Genomic DNA, 19641 nt, shown 5'->3' with positions numbered 1-19641 from the left:
TGTGGCAACACTGGATCTTTTAACTCACTCTGCCAGGATGAACCTGTGTCCTGGCACTGAGGAAATGCTGCTGATCCTGTCATGTCACAATGGGAATTACAAGAGATTTTTTTTTTTTTTTGCTTTTTAGGGCCACACCCGTGGCATATGGAAGTTCCTAGGCTAGGGGTCAAATCAGAGCCAAAGCTGCCCATTTACGCCACAGACACAGGAACCTGGGATCTGAGTCATATCTGCGATCTACACCACAGCTCATGGCAACACTGGATTTTTAATCCACTGAGTGAGGCCAGGGATTGAACCTGTATCCTCAAGGATCCTAGTTGGGTTTGTTACCACTGAGCCATGATGGGAACTAGGAAATTAAAAAAAAAAAAAAAATACAGATGTTTACAGCTGTAAATTTTCCACATAGCATGGCTTTTGTTGCTTTTGTTGCATCCCATAAGTTTTGTGTTTTTAATCTCAAAAGTATTTTCTAACTTTCCTTATGATTTTTTTCTTTGACTCATTGGTTATTTTTTTAGAGGAATGGTGTTTATTTTCATATCTTTGTGAATTTCCCAAGCTTTTTTTTTTTCCTGTCATTGTTTTCTAATTTCATTCCATTGTTGTTGGAGAATATACTTTGTATGACTTTGATCCTTTAAATTTTCTGAGACTTCTCCTTCTTTTCTTTTTAATTATAATGGCTGAACCTGTGGCATATAGAAGTTCCCGGGCCAGGGATTGAATCCGAGCTGTAGCTATAACCTACACCACAGCTGCATCAATTCTGGATCCTTTTAACCCATCGCTCTGGGCTGGGGATCAAACCTGCACCACCACAGAGACAACACCAGATCCTTAACCTGCTGTGCCACAAAGGAGACTCTTTATCCAGACTTCTTTTATTACCTATTTTAGAGAATGTTACATGTGCACTTGAAAACAATATAGGGGTTCCTGTCGTGGCTCGGCAGTTCATGAACTCGACTAGCACCCATGAGGACGTCTCTGGCTCAGTGGGTTAAGGATCCGGTGTTGCTGTGAGCTGCGGTGTAGGCCAGCGGCTATAGCTCCAATTCAACCCCTAGCCTGGGAACCTCCATATGCTGTGGGTGTGGCCCTAAAAAGACAAAAAAAGAAATAGTAAACAATATGTATTCTACTATTGTTGCTTAGACTGTTTTATAGATGATTCCCAGATCTAGTTTTAGCATTATTCAAGTCTTCTGTTTCCTTGCTCATCTTTTGAATGGTTGTTTTAGATAAAAACAACTTATTAATTAAAAGTAGAGTACTGAAGTCTCCAACTATTATTGTTCAGTTGTCTATTTTTCCTTTCAGTTCTGTCAGTTGTTCCTTGTTATGTTTGGGGGACCTGTTATTAGGGGGATGTGTTTATAATTGTTAAAACTTCTTGACAGATTTTCCCTCTTGAAATTATAAAATGTTCCTTGTCTCTAGTAGCGGTTTTTATTTTATATCACATAGTATCTGAGTCTTTTGGTTACTGTTTGTGTGGGATAGATTTTTTTCCTCCTTTTGCTTTCCCTTTATTTAGTCTTTGAATCTAAAGTATGTTTTGTAGAAAGCATATTTTGGTTGATGTTTGTTTTTGATTTTTGTTTTGGTCCATGCCGTTAGTTCTCACCTCTTGAGTGTTTAATCCATTTATATTTACTGTGTTTACTGGTATATTAGGTTTTGTGTTGAAGATCGAAAAATTTCGCTATTTGTTTACTTTTTTCTTTTTAGAGACATATTTGCGGCATATGGAAGTTCCTGGACTAGGGGTTGAATCAGAGCTGCAGCTGCCAACACGCCACAGCCACAGCAAGGTCAGAGCCAAGCTGCATCTGCAACCTATACCACAGCTTGCAGCAACACCTGATCCTTAACCCACTGAGCAAGGCCAAGGATGGAACCTGCACCCTGATGGATACTAGTCTGGTTCTTAACCCACTGAGCCACAATGGGAACTCCTGCTATTTGTTTTCTCTATGTCTTTTGTCTTTTTGGTTTCTCTATTCCTCCATTACTGCCTTTTTTTGTATTAAATATTTTCCAGTATGTATTTTGTTTTTAATTTTGTTGTTATTATTATTCGCCCACACCCACCTCATGTAGAAGTTCCCAGACCAGGGACTGAACTCATGCTACAGAGGCAACCCAAACCACAGCAGTGACAGTGCTGGATCCTTAACCCACTGAGCCAGCAGGGAACTCATTCTTATTTTATAGTGAAGTATAGTTGATTTACAATGTTGTGTTAGTTTCAGGTATACAACAAAGTGATTCGGTTGTGTGTGTGTGTGTATCCATTCTTTTTCAGATTCTTATCCCAAATAGGTTATTACAGAATATGGAGTTCTCTGTGCTCTACAGTAGGTCCTTGTCCAGTGTGTATTGTAATTAGCTTGTTATTTCTTTTATTATGATTTTATTTATTTTCCTGGTGATTACTGTTAATATCTTAGTGCAGTCTACTTTGGACTAATAGACCAACTCAATTTCAATAGTATGAAAAACCTTTGTTTTAATAGAGTTCTTTTCATTTCTCCCTTCTTTGTGTTCTTATTGTCATTCAAACTGAATATTTTACATTAAAATCCCATCAACAGTTTTATAATTATTGCTTTATGCAGTTTTCTTTTAATTAAGACAGGAAAAGAGTTAGAAACAAAAATGTGTTTATACTCCCTTTTGTATTTATCTGTGTAGTTATCTTTATTGGTACCGTTTATTTCTTCAGATGGATTTGGGTTACTGTCTAATGTCTTTTCATTTCAGCATTAAGGACTCCTTTTATTCCTTGTACAGCAGCCCTTCCAGTGGTGGATTCTTTCGGTTTTATTTACTAGGGCTGTCTTAATCTCTCCTTCATTTTTTGAAGAATAGTTTTATTGGATATGGAATTCTTGGTTGATTGTCTTTTTCCTTTAGCACTGTGACTATGTCATCTGCCTGTCTCTGGGCTCTGTGCTTTTGATGAAAAGCCAGCTCTTTATCTTACTGAGGGTTTTGTATGTGATGAGTTTCTTTTTTCTTGGTGCCCTCAAGATTCTCTGTCCGTGGTTTCTGACAGCTTGATTATAATGTGGCCAGCTGTTCCTCACTTTGATTTTATCCTACTTGGTGTTCATCTAGTTCCTTGGTTGTTTAGATTAGTGTTTTTCATTTAATTTAGGGTGTTTCCAGGCATTTATTTATATTAATCTGATTTTTTCCTCTTTCTCGCCATCTGGGATTTCTATACTGCATATTTTGGTGTGCTTGATGATATCCCACATATCTGAGGCTGGATTCATTTTTGTTCATTCTTTTTCCTTTCTCTTCTTCAGACTGGAAAATCAGTTTACCCTTAAGTTTACAGATACTTCTGCTAGCTTAAGTCTGCTGCTGAGCTCCTCTAGTGAACTTTTCATTTGAATCATTGTACTTTTCAACTCTATAATTTCTATATAGATTTTTTTTTCCACGCTTTTTAGGGTCACACCCATGGCATGTGTAAGTTCCCATTGAATTGGAGCTACAGCTGCTGGTCTATGCAACAGCCACAGCAACTCAGGATCTGAGCCATGTCTGTGACCTGCACCATAGCTTATAGCCAGATCAAATCATACTTTCTTGTTTCTTTGTGTGTCTCTTAGTTTTTGCTAAAAAGCAGACATTTTAAATGATATAATGTAGCTACTCTGGAAATCACCGTATCTCCAGGGTTTGTTGTTGCTGTTTGTTCTGTTCTTTCTTTGGAATAATTCTGTAGTCTGTACTCTTTGTCCTGTGTAACCACTGAAATCTCAGCATAATTTGCTTCTTGGTTAGCTAATGATTAGATGGATTTCCTTAAATGTCTTGAACCCATAAGTCTCCCAGCCTTGTTGAGGGGCTGTGTGTGTGTGTGTGTGTTTATGTTTATATGTGTTGTGGCTCCCTTCATGCACCAGCAGTTTACACCGTGGCTTCACCTTTACTTCTTTGTATAGAACTTTAAGGTAGGCCAGAGATGATAGAATAGAGCCTTCCTAGGTCTTCCCTGGGCATTTGCATGGATTCCTAAAAATATGTTGGAGCTCTTCTAAACCCTCTATGTACATCTTATTCCTTAGTTTTCCTTTTAAGTCCTTGGATCAATTTATTCCTTGCTCTAGTTGTTATTGCCACTGTGGACGGCTGTGGTATTAAAAAGTTGCCTCATTATTTTGACAAACACCCTGGGTATAAGAACTGATCACACTGAGCGTGCTCAGATTCAGGCCCAATAAAGATAAGCCCTGAGAATGGAGCTTTTCTAGTGAGCTGCTAGACGGGTTAAATAGTGACAATTCTTTGGAGAACTGGTGATTTTGGAAGGAGCTCCTAACCTCTTCTGCTCCCTTAAGTGGCTACTGGGATGCTGTTATTCACAGCTGTCATGTTTGCAGATCGTTGGTTTCCAAGACTTCCACGGAGCTGGGAAGAGGGAAATAGGGCAAGAAGAAATGCCATAAGCTTGCTGTGCTTACTGAAAGTCGGCTGTTTTTCATGAATAAATGGTTCTTGGATTGTTGCAAGCTTTTTTAAATTTTCACATTTCTGATTTTGACCATTTTTGCCAGTGTATTTGTTAATTTCATGGAAGATCAGACTTTTAGAGGCTCTACTCTGTCTTGGTAGATGTGTTTCCTCCAGCCTTTTCTTATATTTATGTAGCAGAAGAGTTTCATGCATTAGATTTTAGCACATCTTTTTTAGGTTACTTACGTTTTGAGATTATTCATTTCTGTTTTTCTGGTTTCCTTTACTGTTGTTCCCCTGCATTTTGGTTAAGCTGATTGCTTAATATTCTCTGAATACATGCTGTCCTTTTCCCCTTTGAGACTTCTTCTTATTTTCTCTGCTCAAAACACTCTTTCTTGGAGTTCCCGTTGTGGCTCAGCGGTTCATGAACTCGACTAGCACCCATGAGGATGTCTCTGGCTCAGTGGGTTAAGGATCCGGCATTGCTGTGAGCTGCAGTGTAGGTCACAGATGAGGCTCGGATCCCGCGTTGCTGTGGCTCTGGGGTAGGCCAGTGGCTACAGCTCCGATTCTACCCCTAGCCTGGGAACCTCCATATGCTGCGGGAGCGGCCCTCAAAAGGCAAAAAGACCAAAAAAAAAAAAAAAAAAACCACCACTCTTTCTTTCCTCAGTCTCACAATAGGAGTCCTACTTATCTTCTAAGATTCTTTATAGTATATTTTCTGCATATAGCCTGTTATAAGCCCATGAATGCAATCCTTTCTAGAAAAACTTGTATTCTTTTTCTACCTTTTTATGATCTTTTAATATCATCACGTAGTACATATAATTTCTTGTCTTTCCCCCCCTAAGTTGCTAGTTCTTTGACAGCAAATGATAAATCATACTCATTTATATGCTCAGTAAACATCTATTTAATTAAAATGTTAGAATAAGATTTGATAGCAAGAATGCTCCACATTTTAGGTATTGTTACTGGGAACTACATTTTATTAATTTATTATTGGACTGGAAGGAAAATGTCTTCTCTGGAAAAATAGCAGTACAGTTCTCTACATATAGTATAGTGGCTGTACACACTATGCTATATAGTCCTTGGTAAGTACAGGAAAATGAGACTTTAAAGGTAAAATTCAATTTTTTCCATAGAGATTGTTATAATAGTAATTTATTTTATTTTATTTTATTATTATTATTTTTTGTCTTTTGTCCTTTTAGGGCCGTACCCACGGTATATGGAGGTTCCCAGGCTAGGGGTTGAATCAGGGCTGTAGCTGCTGGACTACGCCACAGCAATGTGGGATCCGAGCGGTGTCTGTGACCTACACCACAGCTCACAGCAGTGCCAGATCCTTAACCCACTGAATGAGGCCAGGGATCGAACCTGTGTCCTCATGGATGCTAGTCAGATTTGTTTCCACTGAGCCATGATGGGAACTCCAATAGTAGTTTCTGATCAAAGGTTTGATACTCATCTTTTTATAGAGAAGATCACAAAATTTCAGCTCTGAGTAACTTTGAGCCAGGTATAATTTCTCTTGACAGAAGTGGGAACTTATTTACATGTGAGAGTGACTGTGCTAAAGCAAAACTAAACCAGCAAAAAACAGAGAAAAGGGAGTTCCTATCATGGCTCAGCAGTAATGAACCTGACTAGTATCTGTGAGGACCCTGGACGTGCTCAGTGGGTTAAGGATCCAGTGTTGCTGTGAGCTGTGGTGTAGGTCACAGACATGGCTCAGATCTCATGTTGCTGTGGCTGTGATGTAGGCTGGCAGCTGTACTGATTCAGCCCCTAGCCTGGGAACTTCCACATGCCACGGGTGTGGCCCTAAAAAGACAAACAAACAAACAAACAAATATAGGAGAAGTAGAGCTGCTTGATATGCTAGTTTTCAGCTTCCAGGTATGTCTATAATCTCTTAGGACCAGATCTAGCTCTCCATTCATTTTCTTTTTTCTTGCCACATGAGCCACCAGGGAACTCCTAGCTTTCCATTTTAAATCCCATCTAGATGAAATCATCAGGAGCTTGCAGAAAGTGCAAAAATGCATGCTGTTCATTTATGCAAATAAAGCAAAATATATGCATAGATTTAGAGTTTTCTTTTATCATTCTTTTTTTTTTTGTCTTTTTTTTAGGGCTGCACCTGCGGGACATGGAGGTTCCCAGGCTAGGGGTCTAATCAGAGCTGTAGCCGTCGGCCTGTGCCACAGCCTCAGCAACGCCAGATCTGAGCCGCATCTGCAATTCACACCTCAGCTCACAGCAACGCTGGATCCTCGACCCACTGAGTGAGGCCAGGGATGGAACCTGCAACCTCATGGTTCCTAGTTGGATTCATTAACTGCTGAGCCACAACGGGAGCTCCCTCTTTGATCATTCTAATTAGGTCTGAGATGATAGAAATATGTTAATTCAAAAGCTGTGTACTTTTTTTTTCTTTTTGCTTGGCAGCCCCACAGCATATGGAGTTCCCAGGCCAGGGATCAGATCTGAGCCGCACTTGCAACCTATGCTGCAGCTGTGGCACTGCTGGATCCTTAACCCACTGAGGCAGGCCAGGGATCAAACCTGTGACCCAATGACCCAACGCTTCAGAGACACCGCTCATACTATTGTGCCACAGTGGCAAATCCTAGGTACATTTTTAAAACCATATCCTAATAAAAGTCTTATAATAATATCAGATAGTCTTAAAGTCACTTCATTTGTGCCATACTTATTGTATACACAGCTTTATGTTTATGCCAAGTCCAATATCTGGGAAGCTCCTTGGAATAGCCGTCATAATTTTAGAGTCAGGAGTTCCCATCGTGGCTCAGGTTAACGAATCCAACTAGGAAGCATGAGGTTTCGGGTTCGATCCCTGGCCTCGTTCAGTGGGTTAAGGATCCGGCGTTGCCGTGAGCTGTGGTGTTGGTTGCAGACGTGGCTCAGATCCTGAGTTGCTGTGGCTGTGGTATAGGCCAGCGGCTACAGCTCCAATTAGACCCCTAGCCTGAGAACCTCCATATGCCACAAGAGTGGCCCTAGAAAAGGAAAAAAGACAAAAAAAAAAAAATTTTAGAGTCAGACCTAGGTTCCAACTTGGTCAACAACTTGCCAAGAATTGATGCCTTAAGTGAGTTGTTTATTTTTTCTGAGCATCAGTTTCCTCATAAGTAAAATATTTCTGGGACAGAAACGTTACTTTACCTTTTGATTTGTTGCAGTGAGTCTAAGGTAGTACCAAAAATATGATTCAGATTTATTCATCAGTGAGTGTGAAATGATAGAGGCAGATGAAATAGACTGATCAATGAAGAAGGTGGATTCGAAGGGCAAGGATTAGATGAGGGAAAAACAAGAGGTGAACTTTGTGCTTCAGTCTTTCTGAATATAGTCAAATCATATTTTAACAGAAACCATACTTTCATCAAGAGGAAAGATCAGTATTCTAATTATTGTAATATGTCAGCTGTCTGGGGTTTTAGTGAGAAAGTTTAATGGGGCCACTTAGTGCTTACTTAGGTATGGAGAAGTTAAGGAAGATACTACATAAAGGCTCCCAGATTTTTAGCTTGTGCATTTGGCAGGAGGTGGTTCATTTACCAGTAGAAGAAACTGAAGAATTTTGATTTAAAAAAAAATTTTTTTTAACTGTGATTTTATGGCTACCCCACAGCATATGGAAGTTACTGGGCTAGGGATTGAATCCAAGGTGCAGTTGCAGCAACTCTGGATCCACTGTGTCAGGCCAGCAATCGAACCTGCACCTCTGCAGCAACCCGAGCTGCTGCAGTCAGATTTTTAACCCACTGTGCCACAGCAGGAGCTCCTGAAGAGGATTAATTTACTAGGGAAGATATATCTCATTTGGTATTATTTGAACTTGACATGCCCAATGGAACTTGGCTTTTGAATAGTCAGGTCTTGAGATTTGGCATAGAAGTTTTGGTTGCAAGTAGAGTTGTAGGGCATCTGAATATAAATAGGCCATAGAGGAAGCAGGGTGAGTGCAGGAATGTGGATGAAGGAACCCAGTACCATAAATTAAATAATGTTGCATGACTGTTCTGTGATGTTTGTTTTTGTTTTTGAAACATACTGTATTTGTATGCATAGTTGAGGCTATTTGGGGGGGGCTTTCTGTTTTGTTCCATTGATTACTTTTAGTATCATAACAGTTAAATATTTTTGGTTAATGTCTTAGTGTCTGTATGACTCTTTTCAGAGACTTGGAAAAGTTATCTTTCCCATCTGCTATGAATTTTGTAGATTCAATTTTAAAAATCCTGTTGGAATAATGGTTGTTATTGCAAAATTTCTTCATGGCCTCAAGATTACATTGTTTTTGTTTTCGAAGTTCCTTGTTTCATTTTTGACATGATCTGTTGATCATTTGCTTTGTTTCAGATAATTCTGTGGATATTTTAAGGTGATTTGAGAGAGCATATTTCATTAGCTGCTTATTTATATGTAAATTCCTGGCTTTTTATTTTATCTGATAACAATGCACCCACTGCATGGATGGTGAATGGGTTTGAGTTTGTGCTTTAAAGGAGCTTATAGTTTAGTGGGGTAAATTAACCACAATATAGTGCATGAGCATGAAGACCGATGTGCTTTTACAAATGCTTGAGGTTGCAGAGGGGAGAATTGATTTTGGGGGTGAGGGAGCCGGGAAAAGAACACTGAAGAGACATGTATAAAAGAGAAAGGGACGCAGGAGGCGGCAGCAGGGGCAGAGGCCAGGTGTGCGGGTGCCTGGTGTGGATGCGAGTGGTCCTAAAGGGGCAGGCTTCACGGGAGGAATGCTAAGGGGTGAACCGGAGGTGGGGCAGAAGCCAGTGTATGCAGGGCTCCGCAAGCCTATGTTCTTTAGAAGTCCTTTCCCAAGTTATCCACTTGATGGTTACAACAGCACTGTGAAAGAGAAGAGAACGTGCAGGTGTTCCTCTGTCTTTGCCATTTTTTCTCCAGTCTTACTTCTGGTAACTTCTACTCCAATTACAAGTGGGAAAGAAACAACAACAACAACAAAGCATGACTGTGACTGGTGTAGGCTGGCAGCTGTAGCTCCAATTCAACCCCCAGCCTGGGAATTTCCATGTGCCGCAAGTGTGGCCCTAAAAAAGCAAAACAACAACAACAACAACCAGATTTCACACTAAAGCCACGGACTTCTGACTAATACTAGGCTGCCTTTACATTATCTCAATGCCATCTTTTCTTCTCCCTTTCCTATTCTGGTAACTGTTAATTCTGAAAGTTAAGAGGTTAGTGGAAAAATTGCATAATTGAATTTCTTAATGAGAGTATATAACTTGAGCAGATTTGTTTTTTCTTTTTCTTTCTGTGTTTGTCTTTTTAGGACCACACCTGTGGCGTATAGAGGTTCCCAGGCTAGGGGTTGAATCAGAGCTGTAGCCACCGGCCTTCGCCACAGCCACAGCAACACAGGATTTGAGCCATGTCTTCAACCTACACCACAACAGCTCATAGCAATGCTGGATCCTTAACCCTCTGAGTGAGGCCGGGGATCAAACCCACATTCTTATGGATATTAGTTGAGTTTGTTACCACTGAGCCACGACAGGAACTCCCAGATTTTTTTTCCTTTGTATTCCCTCTCATGGATGATTTAAACAGACAAGTGAAGAATCTAGAATACAACAGCCCTCTGATTTATAGATCTAAGAAGGTTAGAACTTGGTAATTTAAACTTTTTATTTTATTTCATGTAATTCTTTATTATGAAGATTTTCAAACATATGCGGAAATAGAAAATTACATTGAGCCTTCAGGTAACTATCGTTTAGCTTCAGCAGTTATTAACTCATAGTCATCTAATTTCATATCTAACCCCTCTCCCTGCCCACACCTGTCTAAAGATATTTTTAAAGCACTTCCCAGACATCATTTCATTTAATTTGAACTTTTAAAAATGTTATGCTTGAGTTGAACTTGTGTTCTTGTCTCTATTTGTGTCTGAGGCATTAAGTCCAGTTCTTAGTATTTGACCAGCTCTTTTCCTCCCTGACCGTGGGGTTTATGGAAAACAAAATTCTTGTACCCTGCCCTTTTATGAAGATGAGTCCCAGCAGACTCCCAGAGGTCATTGTATGTACCATAGTCTTCTTACCATTTATCGTCAGCAGTTTTAGCACCAGCCCCCAGTGTGTGGCTAGAAAAAGATGTTTCCATGTTGGTACTCTGACCATGAGCTGACATAAAGGATTGATTTCACAACAGTGGGTTTATTTGAAATTTCTGTTGAATGGCAAAGCTGTCATTCAAACTAAACCCTGGGCACTTATTAATTGGCAGGTTCAAGCACATGATACAATTATTTTTTTCTTATGTTAAAAAGCTCAAAGTGAGGAGTTCCCGTCATGGCTGAGCAGAAACAAATCTGACTAGTATTCATAAGGACACAGGTTCGATCCCTGGCCTTGCTCAGTGGGTTAAGGATCTGGCGTTGCCATGAGCTGTGGTGTAGGTCATAGATGTGGCTCGGATCCCTTGTTACTGGGGGCTGTGGCATACGCCGGCAGTTATAGCTCCAATTCAACCCCTAGCCTGGGAACCTCCATATGCCTCCGGTGCAGCCCCAAAAAGACAAAGAAAAAATAAAAAATTGAAAGCTTAAAGTGAACAAAGAAGCTAGCTATAGATTGGACTTTAGACAGAAGACAAATTGGCTTTGGCTATAGCTCTTTGCTGTACTGGTTGACCTGAATAAGCATGGGAAGCAAAGAGCTAATGATTAATAAAGGAAAGAAAGTTTTTAGGGGCTTATTAAAATTATTCCTATAATTTTGCTGGGAAATTTACCCCGCATCTCTGTGGACGTAGAAAATGGCTCCTTTCCTGGTTATAAAAGAAGTGCTCATGAGTGCATGTGCCTGGGGCTGTGTGTGTGCATGTAGACTTGGGCACAGCCTGCTGACTATCAACCTCTGTACCCATACTTTTGTTGACTGGCACTGGTTTTGATTAGAAACCTTTATAAAATTTGTGAAGATCTAGGTATGAAAGTATAATGTCAGAATGCTCTTCTTTTCTAGAGCCTTATTTCTGGGAGTCTTTCATTTGGCTTGCTGGGGAAAAACAGTCATTAATAGTAATTTTTCAGTTATGTTTGTTGCAGTGTTTTCAATACTTTTCCTTTCTCCTGGAGATAAAAATGAGACTGAACTTTCTAGAGTTCCTTTCTAGCTCAGCCTCAGCCCTGTAAATGCCCCAGTTGATAAAATATTGATACTACTTGTCTGAAAATACCGTGATTTGGACTTTAAGGTAATGGAGAGAGAGGCCTGTGTGTGTGCACATGCATGTGCACAGTGGTCAGATATATAAGGGCAGTGGTTAGAGAAGCTTTTGCTGTTCTTTCTTCTTAAATTACAGGGCTACTTTTCAAGAATTGGAGAAAAATCAATTTCGAGGTACGAGTAGGGACCTCAAGCTCTACAGCATCTTTCTTCTGTAGACATATTCTTTCCAGTTTGGTTAGTTTAACTGATGCTTTTCGAAGGGTCAGTGTGCATTGTGACCTGGTGTTTTGTTCAGCATGCCGTGGTGGGGGGACAGGACAGAGACAAGGTCTTTGAGCTTCAGCAGCTTAAAATCTTTTGGAGCAAGTAAAACATACGCAATAAAATGAAGAGTGACCTTTGAAGAAGAGGTACAAATTAGAGAGGTAGTGACGAGAGTGTGCTCCCTGGGCCTCAGTTTCTACATCTGTACAGTGAGAGCCTTGGACCAGTGACCTGAAGGCCCCTTTAGCACTCATACCCGATGGTTCTGTGACTCTCCAAGTTAGGAAACATCGAAAGATAGAAAACGAGGCTTCGCAAATTTAGTGAAAAGTAATGAGAATGTTGCCGATTTAGTGAAAAGTAATGAGAATGTTGCCGGGGAAGCCAAATCCTCTTCTTTTCCTTGTTAGTATTCCTCACAAGTCTTTGACCACTCTCACTTGCTTTCAGACATCTTGAAGGGGAGATAGAACATACGGTTTACCTTAAGAATCTTTGGGTAAAACACAGTGTAATTGAAAATACAACAGAAATGTGTGCTTGAAATAAACTGTGTAAATTGACACAACTGTCAAGTGTGCTGGGATACATGGCAGGGTTTTCTTTTCTCCTGAACTGTCCCTTAATAAAGAGGCAGTTGCTTTCATTTGAGTCCTTATTAAACCTCTAATGTGAGGTGGTACAATTTCAGTTATTTCACTTTGAACAACAAGCTGCTATTTTGAGATGATGATATATATTAGCTTGGCCTCAGTCAGTGCCACTTCTGGTGCCTATAGAAATTTCTTGACAAAATCAGGAGAAAAAGAGAAATTTAACATGAGCTTTAGTGTTGGATGTCTTAAAATAAAGCTTTTCAAGCCCATTTTGAAAAATAATACCAGGCTTTGAGCAGAGGAATGACATGTTCTGACTTTAGGTTTTAAAAAGATCCTTTTGGCTGTTGAGTTGAGAATAGACTCTAGGGGGCAGGAGAAGAGGTAGATACCTTTCAGTAAACCTGGGGGAGCATCCAGCAGTGGGAGTGTTGAGAAGTGGTTGGATTCTGACTATATTTTGAAGGTAGAGCTGATAGAATTTTTTCAGATTTGGAGGTAGGGCACAAGAAAGAGAGAAATCAAATATGTGTTAAATGCTTTAAAATCAAGTACATCCCACACCCTTTGACCTAGCAATTCTTACTTTAAAAATTCAGTGTAAGAAAGTAATTATGTGTGCCAAAATATTTGTACATACAGGAATACTTATCACTGTTGTTTATAGTCATGAAATATTTGAAACAAGTAAGTAATAATACAGAATTGGCCAAATAAACATGTAGATCCTTTCAGTAAAGTATTATGCAGTCATTAAATGGTTTACAAGTATGTTTCTGCACAAAGAAATACACTTAGTAATTTATTTCTAGTTTTTGTCTTTTATGTATTTCACTGGGAATTTGAAGTATTTCAATGGAAAGTTAATAGATATTGTTGGTTGCTGCTATAGTAACTTAAAGGTCTGTTGGTGAATTCCGTTGGCTTTTTTTGTTTGTTTTTTTTGTCTTTTCTAGGGCTGCACCCTGCAGCATGTGGAGGTTCCCAGGCTAGGGGTCAAATTGGAGCTATAGCCTCCAGCCTAGGCCATAGCCACAGCAACGCCAGATCCGAGCCACGTCTGTGACAGCTCATGCAATGCCTGATCCTTAACCCACGAACAAGGCCAGGGATCGACCCTGCATCCTCATGGATATTAGTCAGGTTCGTTACTGCTGAGCCACAGCAGGCACTCCATGAATTCTGTTTTGTATCTGATAAGTGCTTAGGGAGGTTTTCAGAGAAGTAATTATCTTGTTTTTGTACAATTGAATTCTAAATTGTTGCACAAGTAATTTTTGAAAGAAGTTGAGTCACTTGTCATCTCTTGGATTCTGACATATATCACATGTTAGCAAGTTAAATGTAAAGTATAGAGTTCCCTGGTGGCCTAGCTGTTAAGGATCCAGCATGGTCACTGCTGTGGCATGAGTTTGATCCCTGGCTTGGGAAATCTGTGTGCCATGGGCACAGCCAAAAAAATAAATAAAATAAATGTAAAGTATATACAGTACTAAATTTTATTAAAAAGCTTCGCAATTTCATGGTGATTTCTTAGTGGTCACTGCTCTTCTCATGCAGTATGCATTATGCAGCCACCTGAACAAATGAATGTACTAGAGGAATCATTCCTCTATAACTATCTAAAATGAAACCAGCCATTACTGGAGTTAATTATGTCCCTAAGAGCACTCTTTGCTTCACTAGGTGAATTTGCTTTGCTTTGTTTATATTTAAATGTTCATAAAATGCAAAATATGGGAGATCATTTCTCTATTTTTCTTGGTAAAACCCATTATTTACTTAATGTATTCCTATCACCACTGAATCTGTCACCACTAAATAATGTTAATCAGGAACATTAATGGGGGGGGGTTCCCATTGTGGCTCAGTGGTAATGAACCCGACTAGTATCCATGAGAATGTGGGTTTGCTCTCTGACCTCACTCAGTGGGTTAAGGATCTGGTGTTGTTGTGTAGGTCACAAACATGGCTTGGATCCTGCGTTGCTGTGGCTGTGGCATGGGCTGGCAGCTGCAGCTCTGATTCAACCCCTGGTCTTGTAACTTCCATATGCTGCAGGTTCGGCCCTAGAAGTTAAAAAAAAAAAAAAAGAATAATAAAAAAAAGAATCTACCAAACTCTTTTCCAGAGTGGATGTACCGTTGTGCATCCCCAACAATGTGTGAGAGCCAGCTATCCTCATCCTTGATAGCACTTGCTATTTTCTGTCAGCATTTTTCATTGTAGCCATCCTAATAAGTGTGTAGTAGTTTTTTTAAAAACCGGTGTTATTGAGGAGTTCGCTTGTGACATAGCAGATTAGGGGTCCAGCATTGTCACTGCAGCAGCTCAGATCACTGCTGTGGCGAGGGTTCAATCCCTTGCCTGGGAACTTGCACATGCCATGGGTGTGACAAAAAAACAAAACAAAACAGTATTGTTGGGATGTAATCCACAAACCATAAAATTTCCCACAACCAGAGTTTAGAACATTTTGATCACGGAGTTCCTGTTGTGGCACAGCGGAAACGAATCCCACTAGGAACCATGAGGTTGTGGATTTGATCCCTGGCCTTGCTCAGTGGGTTAAGGATCTGGCGTTGCCATGAGCTGTGGTGTAGGTCACAGACATGGCTTGAATCTGGCGTTGCTGTGGCTGTGGCACAGGCTGGCAGCTACAGTTCCAATTAGACCCCTAGCCTGGGAACCTCCATATGCCACATGTATGACCAAAAAAAAAAACAAAAAAAGACAAAAAAAAAATTTTTTTTTCATCACAAATAGAAATACATGTTTGTTGCTTCCATCTTCCTTTTCCCCTTAGCCCCAGCCAACTGCTAATTTTTCTTTCTCTACAGATTTGCCTTTTCCATTTATTGTAAATGGAAATGTACAATATGTGATCTGAGTTGCATAATTCAGCATAATTAGCATAAAATTTTCAAGGTTCAGCCCAATTGCAACACGTATCAGTACTCCTCTCTCTTTTTTTTTTCTTTTTTTTTCCTTTTTGCTGCTGCCTCTGTGGAGAAGTTCCCGGACTAGTGGGTTGAATCTGAGCTGCAGCTGCTGGCCTATACCACTGTCACAGTGCTGGATCCAAGCCACATCTGTGACCAGTGCTGCAGCTTGCAGCAATGCTGGATTGTTAACCCACAACATTGCTGTGGCTGTGTTGTAGGCTGGCTGCTGCACCTCCTATTCGACCCCTAGCCTGGGAACTCCCATGTGCCTCAGGTGTAACCCTAAAAAGACCAAAAACATAAAAAATTTCAAAAAACCCCAAACTCCTCAGGGCAGTTGGCTGGAAACTCAGGCAGGGCTTCAGTGTTGCAGTCTCAAGGAGAATCCCTTTTTCTTCAAGAAACCTGTCTTTTCTCTTAACGACTTCAGTTGTTGCATGAGGCTTATCTATGTTTTGGAGGGTAATCTGCCTTACTCAAAGTCTGTTGATTTAATTGTTAATCACTTCTTAAAAAATACCTTCACAGCAACATTTAGACTGGTGTTTGACCAAACAAGGCACCATAGCCTCGCCAGGTTGACAGATAAAATTCAGCATCACACTTGCCCTCTGAAGATTCAGGGTAAATTTACGTATACATAGTATGTATGTTTTATATATGTGCCCCTGCCCCTGCTTTTATACGTCTGTGTCTCTGGTCATAGTGTACCTTCAGTTTAGAATGCTCTGTCCAATTTTTTTTTTTTTTTTTTTAGTAAAGCAAAAAAGATTTATTAAGGCATCAGAGGGGGACGTGCTGAGCTCAGTGGTGCCAGCTCTGACTGTGAGGAGGCGCTAGGCTTATAAAGGATCTGTGGCAGGAATCTGTGGCTGGATGGAGTTCATGGCGGGAACTTGTGGCAGGAACGATGAAGGAAGGGAAAGATGAAGGAAGGGAAAGAAGGGGTAGGTAGGGGGGTGAGTCCCGCGACAGAGGGCCGTTAACCCTTGTAGGAGCTTAATCTATCCTGGCGGTTGTTTTCTGCATGCCGTTGTTACTCGCTGCTGGACTTGAGCATCCACATTTTGGGAGAGGTTGTCAACAGCAGGTCTTCAGGGTGAACAGCCACATTTGGGGGTTGGGGGTCTGTCTCCATCCTCCTGGGAACCTATCATTCCAGCTTTTTGTTTTATGGGGTGGGGCGACCGGCTGCTGTTTTGTAGCTACTTCCTGCTGGCTAAGGACGATGATGACGAGTACTGGGTGGCTGGGCATGGTAGGTTCCTACTATAGAAGACAGGAAGAAAAGAATAGTAGTATTAAACAGAGGTTTGGGATTATAGGTTGATACTGGTACTGTTGAAGGAGGAGTGTAGTTAATCTAAGTAGGTTTTAACATTTGATGTGGTATTAACACATAATTAACATGAGCTGTTGGTCATTATACATGTTGTCTCATTTGTGTTGTTATAAGAGGAAACCTTGGGTTGAGTTGCCAGCTGATGCTCCTTTGATTGTTTGTTTGTTTGTTGCTCTTTAGGGCCGTACCCATGGCATATGGAGGTTCCAGGCTAGGGATCTAATCAGAGTCACAGCTGCCGGCCACAGCCACTGAAATGCAGGATCCGAGCCACATCTGCAGCCTACACCACAGCAACGCCAGATCCTTAACCCACTGAGTGAGGCCAGGGATTGAACTTGCAACCTCATGGATTCATTTCTGCTGTGCCACAAGGGGAACTCCCAGCTGATGCTGCTTTGAGGACAGCTGGTGGCATCAAGTCTGACAGGGTGCATAAACCTTAAGTTCTTAGCAATACGAAGACTTGTTTAAAATTACTACCATAATATTTCCTAGTATTACCTTGGATGTCTGACCCACAGGTACTCCATTCTGCCTTGTCTCTCTAATGGCCAGTGCAGATGCCACTGCTAATGATTTTTGTTTTTCTAGATGTGAGAAGATGTAATAATTTGGGCCCATAAAAATCCTTACATGAAATTTTAACTATCTGAAGGCCTGTTCTGTCAGTTTTCCTATAGCACAGAGTGCCTCACTTCTGGCTTCCACCCTGAATCTGTTCCTCTGAAGGCTAGATCATAGAGACAGTTTTCTTTGTACCCTATACAACTGCTCTCCTGAACTACTTCTTGTAACCTAATTATGCTGTGTTCTGCCATGCCATTGTGCTTTTGCACACCAGTTTCTGTTGCTTAGAATACTCCTCCTTATCTTCTGTAAGGCTTTTATAGCTTCCTAAGATAGACTATGTGCCTTTTCATTATACTCCCATTGTCTCCTTTGCTTATTTCTGCGAAGGCACAAAGCACCTGTTATTGTTTGTATAACTTTCTGCCCATGAGACTTTGTTTCCTGAGAGCAGGGGTCACTGTATTGCTGTCCTTTTCAAAGTTTATCCTTAGCCAAGCCCAAGTATCTGGACTGTAGTACCTAAATAAATAATTTACTGGATAAATAAACTGAATCTGTGTTAAACATTTGGAGGTTGTATATTTCTTCTGTAACTTCTCTTTATAGGAGAATGTGGAGATAGTAACTTTTTGAAGATAGAAAACTCTGAATACTAGGGACGAACCTTTGGTTAGGTTCTAAACATTCTTGAGCATATTAAATATTTGCTTGACTCACTATAGAAATAATTTTGTTTTTCCATTCTGTGCAAGATATATAGCTTCAGAATTGTTACATTAAGAAAAGCTGTCTCTGGAGTTCCTTTAGAGGCTCAGCGGTAACGACCCCAAGTAGTATCCATGAGGATGTGGTTTTAATAACCCTGGCCTCGCTCAGTGGGTTAAGGATCCTGCGTTGCTGTGGCTGTGGTGTAGGCTGGCAGCTGTAGAGCCGATTTAGCCCCTAGCCTGGGAACGTCCATATGCCATGGGTATGACCCTAAAAAAACAAAACAAAACAAAAACAAAAAAAACTGTTTCTGATTAGAAATGTTGGTTTATTTTTGCTTGCATTTATATACACTTACATTCTAAGCATATCAGTGCATCTAAGACTGCTTCAGCTTCTTTCCAGCTAAAATGTAAATTAATTTGTAAATAATCTTAACGTGATGATACAATAACTTTTTCCTTTTCCTGTCAGATGTTGATCGTCTTTATGAAGTAGAATCTCCATGGCCTGAACATTTTCTGAAAATCCTTTGGAGCAAAATATCTGTTTAGTAGCAAGATTACCAAATCAAGATGGTTGGAAAACTGAAGCAGAACTTACTATTGGCATGTCTGGTGATTAGTTCTGTGACTGTATTTTACTTGGGCCAACACGCCATGGAATGCCATCACCGAATAGAGGAACGCAGCCAGCCCCTCAGATTGGAGAGCGCAAAGACCACTGTGCCAACTGTCCTGGACATCAAAGCCAATAAAACCTTTGCCTATCACAAAGATATGCCTTTAATATTTATTGGAGGTGTGCCTCGGAGTGGAACCACACTCATGAGGGCCATGCTAGATGCACACCCTGATATTCGCTGTGGAGAGGAAACCAGGGTCATTCCTCGAATCCTGGCTCTGAAGCAGATGTGGTCACGGTCGAGTAAAGAGAAAATACGCTTGGATGAGGCTGGTGTCACCGATGAAGTGCTGGATTCTGCCATGCAGGCCTTCTTACTCGAAATCATTGTTAAGCATGGGGAGCCAGCCCCTTATTTATGTAATAAAGATCCCTTTGCCCTGAAATCCTTAACTTACCTTGCTAGGTTGTTCCCCAATGCCAAATTTCTCCTCATGGTCCGAGATGGCCGGGCGTCAGTACATTCAATGATTTCTCGAAAAGTTACTATAGCTGGGTTTGACCTGAACAGCTACAGGGACTGTTTGACCAAGTGGAATCGTGCCATAGAGACCATGTATAACCAGTGTATGGAGGTTGGCTATAAAAAATGCATGTTAGTTCACTATGAACAACTTGTCTTACATCCTGAACGGTGGATGAGAACACTCTTAAAGTTCCTCCAGATTCCTTGGAACCACTCAGTATTACACCATGAAGAGATGATTGGGAAAGCTGGGGGAGTATCTCTGTCAAAGTGAGTAGATATTTTGTTTTTTACTTGACCCTATATTCAGCTGATA

General features: G+C 40.6%; 1 protein-coding gene across 2 annotated transcripts in view; it reads left to right on the top strand.

Annotated features, from left to right (window-relative positions):
* TPST1 (tyrosylprotein sulfotransferase 1) overlaps positions 1-19641 on the top strand; it is a 109531-nt gene that overhangs the window by 11588 nt on the left and 78302 nt on the right. For both annotated transcript variants that reach the window (XM_047779938.1, XM_047779939.1), the window contains exon 2: positions 18650-19595. In XM_047779938.1, the coding sequence (XP_047635894.1) occupies positions 18751-19595 (845 nt within the window). In that variant the 5' untranslated portion in view covers positions 18650-18750. The remainder of the gene's footprint in view (positions 1-18649; positions 19596-19641) is intronic.

The sequence above is a fragment of the Phacochoerus africanus genome, chromosome 5, assembly GCF_016906955.1.
Source record: "Phacochoerus africanus isolate WHEZ1 chromosome 5, ROS_Pafr_v1, whole genome shotgun sequence".
Classification (NCBI taxonomy): domain Eukaryota; kingdom Metazoa; phylum Chordata; class Mammalia; order Artiodactyla; family Suidae; genus Phacochoerus; species Phacochoerus africanus.
Note: the sequence above shows the minus strand (reverse complement) of the source record. Positions and strands in the feature narration are given on the sequence as shown.